Source organism: Coniophora puteana (genome assembly GCF_000271625.1).
Source record: "Coniophora puteana RWD-64-598 SS2 unplaced genomic scaffold CONPUscaffold_7, whole genome shotgun sequence".
Classification (NCBI taxonomy): Eukaryota; Fungi; Basidiomycota; class Agaricomycetes; order Boletales; family Coniophoraceae; genus Coniophora; species Coniophora puteana.
The window spans coordinates 1,604,388-1,615,821 of record NW_006913059.1 but is presented as its reverse complement, the minus strand read 5'-3'; the positions used below and the strand labels follow the sequence as shown (position 1 = coordinate 1,615,821).

Sequence of the window (11,434 nt, the reverse complement as noted above, 5' to 3'; positions counted from 1 at the left end):
TCATTTCAATATAACATACAATATAAGTTTGGTAAGTTACTCGGAGAAGCCTATCAGCAACTTGCTGCCGCTTACATGCATCGAATGCTTTGCCTGCCGGTTCGTACGCTTCTTTCCAGCGTAAGTTGATGTACAAGCCCAAACCCAACCTCGTATAGCCTTCTCGTCTACGTGATGAGAATGTAGGGACCTCTTCATCCTGCGGGCAACTTGCGCGTGTGTTTGGTTTGCACCCGAAAGTGTTTTTGGCTCATTTGTGTCATGTACTCTGGCTAAGATCGTGGCCCGAGTGCATTCCTTGGCCTAGCGGGGCTCGTACCGCCATCAGTTGTCGTTCATGGCGGAATCAGGTAACTTTCGGACTTTTAGGTGTCGTACGTAGGCCGGTGCGTACTTATAGTGCCAGGCTAGTAGGTCTCAGTGGTGATGGTCCTTAAGCGAGTGCGTACATCCAACCAGGCCTCTTTCCCCTTTTGGAAGGTGGGTGCGTACATTTTACTAGGCCTCTCGTCCAAAAAAGGAAGGTGCGGTGCGTACATAGCACCAGGCATTACCACTGATATTCACGGGTCCTGCTATGGGGGTCTGGCATGATTGAAGCGATAGCCTCGGTGATAACAGGACGAAGTTGAGCATAACCAGCTTGGTTTTGCGAGGATGTTGCCCGTGAAGGCAGATCAGGCTAATCGAGGACTCACAGTGGACGCACACGCCGCTCACACATGGTGGATCAGTCGACTTTCATTCCGGAGAAACGCGGTTATACGTTTGTATCTCCGCAGGGCATGGCAGGAGTCTAAGTCCAGCACTATCTTAACTCTATCAAACCCTCACGCGCTTCGCGAGAATTCCCGTACCCAGTCAGCAGACGTAGCTCCTTACACGGGGGCGCCGACTTAGGTATGCGAGCTAAAAGCCAACTCTGTTCGAGAAAAAACTTCTGCTATCCGGAGCTGGACCTGCTCACGTAGACCATATGTATGGTTAGTACCCTCATCCGTTGTCTGGGTTTTGGTTTGGGGGACATGCGTGCTGATTCGCGCGCTCACATCTCAGCATTAAAATTAGAAGCGTGAAGTCGCAGTGGCATCCGCTGTACGTTATTGCGCGCGACTCCTTTGGTTTAGGCGGTATTGCACCGATTCTGCGAGACCCAACGTTCAGATGAGTGGAGCGGCTCACTGCAATTCCATCACGACGGCGCCCATTGAAGACGCCTTCAGGATGCCCGCTGCTTCAGAGAGGCAGCTCGGCACCGTTTTTGTTGGGCTGTCTCGACTTCTGGTGTCTCGATTCACAATATTTGAAGGAAAACGGTCTCACTGCGCCTTGAGAATGTTTGAGAAAACTTCCTAGAGATAGTGAATGTTTGTCCGAGACTTCCGCCCCGTGGAGATCGGTGTCGGCGATGCATGTACGTGGAGTGGCATGCAGGGTGTTTGCATTTCACAAGCTGTACGGCCCGATGACCTCATGACTGCGGCAGAGGGCGAAGGACGGTGAGAGCCCGTCAAGCAAAGCGCCACTGTTCTTCCCATGCAGCGCATGCAGCTGAGTGCAGCGTTTGACGAGCATTGTCAGCAGGACGCCTCTGACGACCAAGTGGAGAAACATAAACGGGGTTACGCTGATCTCTGTCGGTGGTGGAATCGCCCGACCGTCGACCGACGGTAGCGCGGACAGTGCTCGGCTGCTCGGCTTAGACGGGATCCTCCGTGTCGCCGACGCGGGAAACAATTTATCCACCGGCAGCTGGAACATTTGAAGAAATGGAACGTCAGGCAAAGCCTAGCCACTTGGATGAGATACGGCCTGGAAGCTCCTTGCTTGTTCGTCTATCAGTCTGAAACAATGGATGATACAAGTGAGGCAAGGAGAAAGGTAGCGAGAACGTCTAATGGCCCCTCTGTGAAGACAAAAGGGGAGCGTGAGAAAAAGCGGGAGCCGGCGGTCGGATGACGGTGCGGAAGCTTCTAGGTTGGCTCCAAGTTTCTCCTCGTGAAACGGCATCGCATCACGCTACGCCCCACAGCGAACATGGTTTGCTTCTTCCATCGACCGGGTCTGCCGGATGGAAAGGCCCTGCCCCATTGCGGGGGCACCTGGGGAACTCCACCATCGCTGACATAACGCTCCGAGGAGGAACGGTATAACAAGCCCCTCGCCCATCCCGAGTACGTCATCTACTCGATCTCCCCCTCGCCTTTAACTCCCCTTTCCGCCAGGTGCTTTTTAATCCCTCTCCCTCGCTTGGCTTTCCTACTAACCTCTTCCTTCTCCCCTTGGCACTCAAGCACTTTTTCCATTCTTCACCTTCCGCCACAAGCGCGACTTGACGCGTCGCCAACAACTGCTACCGACTACCTACCCACAATTTTTGCTGGCTGGCCAACGTTATCACATCCTCCCATCCAGCCTGAGTATACCTCGGCCACCATGAACAACCTCAAGGAGAAGAATGGCTCCGTCACCATGATCGAGCATCGCGAGTCGATCTCGTCAACCACCTCGCCCAAACGAGAAGCCCTCCGCGAAGCTGGCGAGGACGAGAAGGTCCACGCCATTGAGAGGGCCCGCAGAGAGGGCAAGGTTGTCCTCACCGAAGACGATTGCTACGATGCGTTGGGCTACAACTTTGGGTGGTGGAAGAAGTGGACTATTCTCACTGTCATCTTCATCGTCCAAGTGTCGATGGTGCGTTTTTCTTATTTTCAAACATCACTATCACCTTCTCACTGCTGGTCCATTATAGAACTTCAACTCCTCTCTATACTCGAACAACCTCGATAACATCCAGGAGAAGTTCGGTGTTAGCGCGCAGGCCGCACGGTGCGGTGCTATGATTTTCCTCGTCTTCTACGCCTTCGGGTGTGAGCTCTGGGCCCCGTGGAGTGAAGAGCTTGGAAGGAAGCCTATCTTGCAGCTCTCGCTATTCCTCGTCAATCTCTGGCAGATACCCGCTGCTTTGTCGCCGACGTTCGGTGGCTTGCTGGTAGCCCGTGCCCTCGGCGGTCTCAGTTCCGCTGGCGGTTCTGTTACCCTCGGTATGGTTGCTGATATGTTTGAGGTGAGCACTACCTGGACACACCCGAGAGTATCCAGCGCTAACGCCGCATTCAGCCAAACGATCAGCAATACGCCGTCGCATACATCGTTCTTTCCTCCGTCGGCGGCTCCATCTTTGGACCTATCATCGGCGCATTCACAGAGGCATACCTGGGATACAAGTGGAACTTCTGGGTGCAGCTTATTTTCGGTCTCTTCACGCAGGTTTGCCACCTGCTCCTTGTTCCAGAGACACGCTCGTCGATTCTCGTCGACCGTGAGGCGAAGCGCCGTCGCAAGAACGGCGAGCCGAACGTGTACGGCCCGAATGAAGTTACACCTGTCAGAGAGCGCTTCTCCGCCAAAGAGATCGGCATCATCTGGATCCGTCCGTTCCACATGTTCCTCACCGAGCCGATCGTCCTCTTCCTCTCGCTCCTCAGCGGGTTCTCGGACGCTCTCATCTTCATGTTCCTCCAGTCGTTCGCCCTGGTGTACAAGAACATCTATGGGTTTGGGACGATCGCTACCAACATGGCATTCGCGCCGATCTTGATCGGGTACTTTATTGCTTGGTTCTCGTTCATGCCGTTCTTCAACAGAAATAAGCGCGATCGTGAGCTGCATCCGCACAACGAGCGTATTCAGTACGAGTCGCGGTTGTGGTGGCTCCTCTTCACCGCGCCGTGCCTCTGGATCGGCCTGTTCGGGTTCGCGTGGACGACGCTTCCGAACGTACACTGGATCGCGAGCATGATCTTCGCCGCTGTCATCGGTATCGCTAACTACTCCATCTACGTACGTCTCCCCTCTGCTCCCATACACTTCTCGATGCTGACTCTGCCGATTCAGATGGCCACGATCGATTACATGATCTGCGCGTACGGCGCCTACTCCGCCTCCGCCACGGGCGGCAACGGCTTCTCGCGCGACTTCCTCGCCGGTGTACTCACGATCCCCGCGACGCCGTTCTTCACGAACATCGGGCCGGATCACCACGTCAACTACGCGTGCACGATCCTGGGCTGCATCGCGTTCCTTATCACGATCCCCGTGTACATCTTCTACTTCAAGGGCGAGTGGTTCCGCAAGCGCTCGCCGTTCGCGTGCTCGCTCGCGGACGCGGCGAAGGAGAATGAGCTACGCCGGACGGAGAGCATTGTGCGCGTGTCGACACGCCACTCAGAGGTGCGGGGTACAAGCCTCAGGAGCCCGTCGAGGGCGCGGTCGAGAAAGGAGAGTGTGGAGCATGTGGAGAATGCTTAATATCCCCCCGCTGTTGTGATTGTTTTCTTTCCTTGTTTTCTCCGTGCTTGAGTGGCTACCTTCTTTCACGACCACGAGATGATTTTGCAAGAGCGATCGTTAATTGTAGCAGTAACCACTTGTTTCTCAGTCCGGGATGGATTCGCATCATTGACATATCCTAGTAAATTATTACATTTGTTGTAATCTGATACATTATGCTTATAGCATTTATGACCATTGAATCCGTTTGAATCAGAGTAACAAGTGATTGAACTTCCGGCCGCGACAAAAATGTGCCTCCGAGACAATAGGGGTAATTTCCTAAACAGGATTTTAAACGGAACCTGCTCTTGTGTCAGCTCTCCCTCTGATAACCCTCGACACGCATCCAGCAACAATCATCGTCACAACGTCCCTGAGGTTTGGTCTATCTTTGCTTAGGATCCTTAGCGCTCTTGTACTGGTATGCAAACACACCGCCTTTGCCTTCCTCTTCGCCGCGACGGGCGGTACTAGCGCCCTGGCAAACGATGACTTCGCCTGAGTCGCAGGGTCCGTTAGTGCATGTACCTTTCAAGTCCAAGCTGTGCGATGTATGGAATAAGCGCATATAGGTTTGCTTGGTCAATTGTATAGTCTCGTGATTTCTGCTTGGTCCTGGGGCATGCTTATAAAAATGACATTGTTGGCGCCGCTCTTGAAGTTGTTGTCTCTGTCACTTGCGTCACTGAGAAGGTTTCGTGTGAGTTGTGTACTAATTCTCTATAACTTTATTAGCGCTGAATTTCTATGTAGGTATGTCTCCCGTCTAGTTATGCCTCCAAGATTTTCCAGAGACGGCATCGTACCTCGTGATGTTCATCGATGCCGATCAGCACCTCTTCTCGCCCTCCCTCATGAGCTCCTGCGACTTATCATTGTGTACGTGTGTTGCAAAGGTGAGGTGCACAACCTTGGTAGCGTCGTTCGCATCTGCAGGCATCTGCGCGACATAGCACTCGACCTCTCGGAGCTCTGGACAACGATCTCGCTCACGTACAACAACCGCACCACCTGGATGGGGGCTCGAAACTTCATCATACGCTCTCAGCCTCTGAAGCTCGAGCTGATCATCGACGCCACACACGCTCCCCCTCCGCACCACAGAACGCTCAGCTTCGTAGTCTTCATGGAGGCTCTTAAGCGCCTCCTCCGCGACGAGGCGCACCGCGTGCGCAGCATCGACATGGTCTTCGGCGACACGCTCTGGGCGGACCTCTTCGGGCCCGGACCCGAGCCCCTTCTCGGAGAACCCATGCCCGCGCTCGAGGCGCTCACGCTCGCGCTCCGCCCCTGCAGCGCGTTCGACTCCGACTGTGTGATACCGAACACGTTCCTCGCGGGGCGCGCGCCGGCGCTGCGCCGGCTCGCGCTCAATCTGAATCTCTCGCTGGTGTGGGCGACGACGCCGATTGTGGGCGGGCAGCTGAGGCAGCTGAGGCTCGGGAATCTTGTTAGTGATCCGGCGGATAACGCGTGTCCTGCTGCGTTGGACGTGCTGTTGGCGCTTGGGAGGACGCCGGATCTGGAGGAGCTGTATATCAGCGATGTCTTGCCGCGCGAAGGGGATGAGCTTCTTCCGTTCTATGATCACGATACCACGGCGGACGACGTGCCCGGGATTACTCTGGTTAGACTCGAGAAGCTCAGGTCTCTGGTTCTTGAGGGTCATTTTCTGGACTATGCGTGCTTGGTGCGGTACATCGGACTCGGCTGCTCTGCTAGGACGCAGATCAGGATATGGACGTGGGCGCCAGAGGCGGAGCACCCGGCGGACTGCGCCCTACTGCCGCTGTCGATCTGGGAGCATGTAACTCGGGCGCATCATGGTGAACAGGGCCTGACTCTGGACGTCGACGTTGATGAGCCGGATATTGATTGGGAGAGTTTGGACGATTACCAGTATGTCGAGGTCGCATGGAGGGCGCACTACCTTGGATTCAAGGTTTACGGCAGCTTCGACACTGGCGACACAGGTGAAGATTCTTCGGATGAATATCCGCTCTGGTCCAGATACGACGTGGAAGCCCCCAAAAATGACTTGCACCTGCACAGTCGGTTCTCTTTGGACTGCCATGGCGAGCACGATCATCTCAGTGCAACCTTCACCTCCCTCGTCGGAACCAGCACGCTGACTGCGATCGACACGCTGAGGATAAACCTTGTCATTTGGGACACGAACTACTCCTGGAGTGAACTGCTCGCCGCTCTCCCGGGCGTACGACGACTGGCTATCGATGTGGACCCTGCGAGTCTCAGAGCTATCGTCGGCGAGCTGGCGCCTCGCGTTTCGGGAGTCGTATCATCTTGTCTGCTGCCTAATCTGACTGACTTGCACATACGGTGGCCGGCCGATGATGAGCTCAACGACGCTGGTTTTACTATTACCACCTTCTTCAAAGAAGTTGGGGATATTCTGGCAGCGCGAGATGAGTTGGGCTCGCATTGTCATGTGGTGGTCGAACTTGAGCCTGATCAAGCGTCGGGGCTAGGTGATGAATATCGATGAGTATGTGTCTTTCTTCTGTGAGTTTTGTGAGTGTTTCTGGTCGACTCCTGCTACAATACAAGTATCCAAGAAAATAATAAGAAAATCACCATAGCAGCTCAGAGTGTCTTATGCACGATGTTTGATGTCGCGGAATCATAATACCGAAAGCCATCACTCGGTGATGGTCTCTGTTAGGCACCGAAACATCCTGTGTCTTTTTTCGGGATGATGGTAACACAGGCTCGTGTTTTCTCGCGGACACGTTGACAGCGGACTTCCATGAACGCGGAGAAGCAGAGTACGTATTGTCTACTATTTACACCTTAACATCGATCTCAGTCTAGGTAGGATTATGGGAGAAGCTCTCTCAAGAATGTGCACACGGTGCTGTCTACAACTCCAACGAACGTCAGCCTCACTCTGTTTGCCTACAAGGCACCCGAGTCGAGCTCCTCCAGTCTCTTCAAGCACACCTCAATGATCGCAATCGAAAGCTCCTTTGGGTCACAGGCGAGTCCGGGTGCGGCAAATCAACGATAGCCCACACTCTTGCAGAGAAACTAGACAGACAGGGCAGGCTCGCAGCCACGTTTTTCTTCTCACGGAAGCATGCAAAACGCAGCAATCTCGATCACGTCTTTGTCAGCCTTGCTTACCAACTTGGGCTTCACCATCCTCGCGCACAGGATATCATCGTTCAAGCCATCTCAAATGACCCATCACTCCTCTCGCCGGAAAAGTCTCGCCACGAACAGCTAGAAAGGCTCATCATTCGCACGCTGAAGCAGCTGGCGCTTCTCTGGAAGAACAAGCATGGCATCTCCATCATCATGGACGCCCTCGAAGAGGGCGTCGGTAGCCTGACCCATCAGATCGGCCCTTTTGTTTCCTTGCTCGCTCGCCTTGTTGAGGACTCCAGTCTGCCCATCTGCAACATCTTAATCACCAGTAGAACCTCGCCTCACATTTATTCCGCGATTCGCAGTTCTGATCTCGCACACGTCGTGGAGACTGTCCAGGTTGAAGACTACGACTCCAGGAACGACATCACGCTTTTCTTTCAGCACGAATTCGCACACATCTACGATGTACATGGCTTATCCGTATTTGCGCCCCAGCCTTGGCCCTCTCCTGATGACCTTTTGTTGTTGTCTGAACGAGCTGATGGTCGATTCATCTTCGCAGCAACTATCGTTAGATTGGTCAACCAAGAACAGGCTCAGGACCGACTTCCACTCGTATGTGGTATGCTTCGCGGGAGGCTGGTCAACGTTTGGGGAAACATCGATCAACTATATACCTCCATTATTGAAGAAGCAGACATGGATGCGTTTGCACACGCTGCGAGCCTGCAATACATCTCCCTCGTCCCCATTCTCTCTGAGCCGCTTTCGTTCCCTGACCTGCATCTACTTCTTGGTGTTGATATCCGCTCATACCTCCTTCCATTCTCAGCTTTGGTCTCCATTCCTTCCTCCAGCTCACCTGATAGCGTACAGATATTTCACAGCTCGCTCCGGGACTTCTTGCTGAAACGCGAACCACATGGCTTTGTCCTAAAAATACATCGTCGCTTGACTGTTCATTGCTTTCGTATAATGGCACGATTGCTCAAACACAACATATGTGGACTTCTAGATGCGTCGTTGCCGCACTCTGGAACACCTGATTTTGGTCTCAAACGTGGTCGTATTCCCCTGGCACTTCGGTACGCCTGCCGACACTGGTTGTACCATCTTCAACAGCTCCCGCCGGACGATGAGATACAAGGACTTTTCCTAGATTTCCTCCAGTCACGACTGACATTCGCAATCGAAGCATACGCGATCTTTGGCGAACTAGCCACTGGCCTACAAATATTTAGGACAGCCAGGAAACTAGTACTGGTAAGACTGCGTTGTTATGTCCACGTCGTTTAAGGACTGACGTCGATAATTGGTCAGGGTTGGCCAACACGTCTGGTTGCCCGTGTAGCCATTGATCTCCTCTACGATGCTTGGAGACTGACACTAGACTTCTTCGACCCAATCAGCACTTCTGCGCTACACGTCTACGAGTCGGCGCTACCGTGCAGCCCAGCAAAATCCGCGCTGCGCCTCACTTACCAGCATTTATTGATCGAAACGTCCTCTCTTAGGATTAAGGAAGGTTTGGACGAGCAATGGGGCCTGTTCACGCGAGTTATAGACATGAAGACGAATGATTTCAAGCTGGCGCTATCCCCCGATGGTTCACAGGTCGCTGCTATCTCTCAGAATGTGATATGTGTATGGGCGACTGCGACAGGACTTCTCAGAGCGTTGCATCACAATATCAATCCGAGTAGTCGATGGTCCACCAAATTTCTCTACAACGGTTCGCACGTGGCGTTTCACGAACGTGACGTTCCTAGGTGCTTTCTGTGGCAGCCTTCGGATGGTACACTTGCTTCGCTTTGCGGTTTTCCAGCGGAATCAGAAGCTCTGCGCGGACCTTTGGCATTCTCCCACAGCGGAAGCAAGATTGCCTGTCTATGGACCAGAAGAACCATTCAACACTTCCATCCCATCATCCGAATCTACGACGTCAAAACATGCCAACAGCTATCACATATTTATCTCCCCTCCATCAATATTGATCAGTCAATCCTGGATTTGACGGCTTCATTTTCTCACTCAGACGATCGTCTCATGACACATGTCCTTGGATGTACCCTGCTTTTTGACACCAGCACCGGAAACTTGATTGGAAGAACAGGCTGCTGCGACGAAAACCTGTCTGCTTCGTGGTGCTTCTTTGATCCCTCGGACGATTCGGTAATCCATGTTTCCTGGCGAGAACACGGCCCACTGGTCTCTCGACTATTTTTCACTGAAGCGGATGGGACAGAGGCACTAGTCGTCCCAAGGACATCCTCCATACCAACCACACGGCGCCTTGAATCTCATGGAGAACACTACCAGCTGCTTCGAGCAGGCCCTCTTGTAGCACGCGAATCTCCTGTGCAATATACGTTCCATGGACGAGCAGACGTCAAGCCAGAAGGATTTCCTGGACTGGAAAAGCTCACACTTGTGGACGCCCACCCGAATGCCATCGTTCAGTTTGACGTTCTCGCGGGAATAAAACTCGGCGATCGAATCCTCGGAATCTGCGGCAAGGACAGGACGACCAGTGGCTGGATGACTACAAACGAGGAATGCTTCGGGGCTATCAAGAGAAACGAACAAATCTGGATCATTGATCTCGCCCAAGCCTCCCTACAGTCATTTCCGCATACCTCATCGCCTGCCAATATCAAGACATATCTTGATGAAGCGTACATCTTAGTCTGCGTCTCAAAGGACACTGGGTATCGGGCCTATCAATCAAAGACAACGACCAATTACCTTGTATACGATGCGGCATCCTCACCAGAGAGATTGCTCTGCGAGATTTTCTTGAGAAAGGCACAGAGCGCGATAGGCCAACCTAGAGTTTTCTTTTCGCCAAGATCTAAGCACTTCTTGATTGCAGACTCCTTCGAAAGCCCCAGCGTACAGCTCTGGAACCCCCAATATGGACGACACATTGCTTCGGCCTTCACGCCGTCCTGGAGCGTCCTAGAGGTTGTCTTTTCCGAGGACGAGGACGTCTTCGCCCTTCAAGTTGTATTGAATGGTCAAAAGAGGATTGCCATGTACGCTCTGGCAGGTAACGCACTCGAGCTGGTCGAGACGCCATTCCTTCCTGATGCAGATGTCGACTATCCTGCGTTCTGCGTAGTCGCATCCGTAACTCGGGAGATTGTACGCCTATGGAGTAATAATGCTGATAAGTCAACCATCAATCTTCGTCATTGGGAGAGATCGACGTCGACGACCGTTACGTTTGCATCCTTTCCCCGCCCTAATTTCGAATGGCCATGGTATTTAGCGCACTCTCCAAACTTCAGACGGATATACTGTAGGACTGAAGGTGGCGACTACACCATGAATTTGCGCATGTCCGCCACTAGCGCCACAAGCACTGCAGGGCAGCCTGACCTACAGTATGTCTACACAGTTGACAAAAGCAGCGATCCAAGTGTATATCCCGACGTCCTCTCCTGGACAGACATCTCCCTCGACAAAGACGGCTGGCTTAGGAAGGGGACACGGAGAATTTGCTGGCTTCCTTCGCGTTATAGACCTGCTTCCCTTGATTACCGAAGCCTCCAGTTGGACGTTCGTGACAACCAAGTCACGATACTACATCTTCACGGCGAAAAGCGTATAACTATAACCCTTGTTAGAACGGACATTAGATACTTTGATTAGAGAAAATGGATAGCGTATATATACTGTGTATGTCTTGGAGTGATACTATACCACGGAAACAATGAATGGGCTACCAACAAAGCCCGTGACATACTATGCCTTCTAATTGCCTTCACAGCCGTAAGTTCAAAGTGGTTTCGCGTGACATGCATCGGACATGCATTGTATATAAGTACCGACAAGACCGAAGCTCAAATGTGCGGAGAACGCGTGGTTTTGAACCAGGGTCCAAGTTGGTGTGACATTGTTGCTGAGGACAACGAGAGTGAAGAGGGAATTTCATTGGTAGGGAGTAAGCCAACGCCGTTACACCTTTTGTGATGACTGACTTCCT

At 52.8% G+C, this 11,434-nt stretch overlaps 4 protein-coding genes across 4 annotated transcripts; all 4 read left to right on the top strand.

Annotated features, from left to right (window-relative positions):
• Window positions 1-2,472: 2,472 nt before the first annotated feature.
• CONPUDRAFT_57853 (MFS multidrug transporter) lies at window positions 2,473-4,311 on the top strand (the record flags this gene model as incomplete). Its single annotated transcript, XM_007770886.1, has 4 exons — window positions 2,473-2,694; window positions 2,753-3,067; window positions 3,121-3,843; window positions 3,898-4,311. The coding sequence occupies 4 exons, from the start codon at window positions 2,473-2,475 to the stop codon at window positions 4,309-4,311; spliced, it is 1,674 nt and encodes a 557-aa protein (XP_007769076.1).
• Window positions 4,312-5,107: 796 nt separating this feature from the next.
• CONPUDRAFT_154659 (uncharacterized protein) lies at window positions 5,108-6,841 on the top strand (the record flags this gene model as incomplete). The annotated part of the gene is made up of 1 exon (XM_007771352.1): window positions 5,108-6,841. One exon carries the CDS (start codon window positions 5,108-5,110, stop codon window positions 6,839-6,841), a length of 1,734 nt encoding a protein of 577 aa, XP_007769542.1.
• Window positions 6,842-7,206: 365 nt separating this feature from the next.
• CONPUDRAFT_24349 (uncharacterized protein) lies at window positions 7,207-7,551 on the top strand (the record flags this gene model as incomplete). Its single annotated transcript, XM_007770767.1, has 1 exon — window positions 7,207-7,551. A coding segment is annotated over one exon (345 nt), but the record flags the coding sequence as incomplete, so codon positions are not given.
• Window positions 7,552-8,421: 870 nt separating this feature from the next.
• CONPUDRAFT_73723 (uncharacterized protein) lies at window positions 8,422-11,059 on the top strand (the record flags this gene model as incomplete). Its single annotated transcript, XM_007770932.1, has 4 exons — window positions 8,422-8,709; window positions 8,767-9,178; window positions 9,272-10,590; window positions 10,847-11,059. 4 exons carry the CDS (start codon window positions 8,422-8,424, stop codon window positions 11,057-11,059), a joined length of 2,232 nt encoding a protein of 743 aa, XP_007769122.1.
• Between the last annotated feature and the right edge of the window lie 375 nt (window positions 11,060-11,434).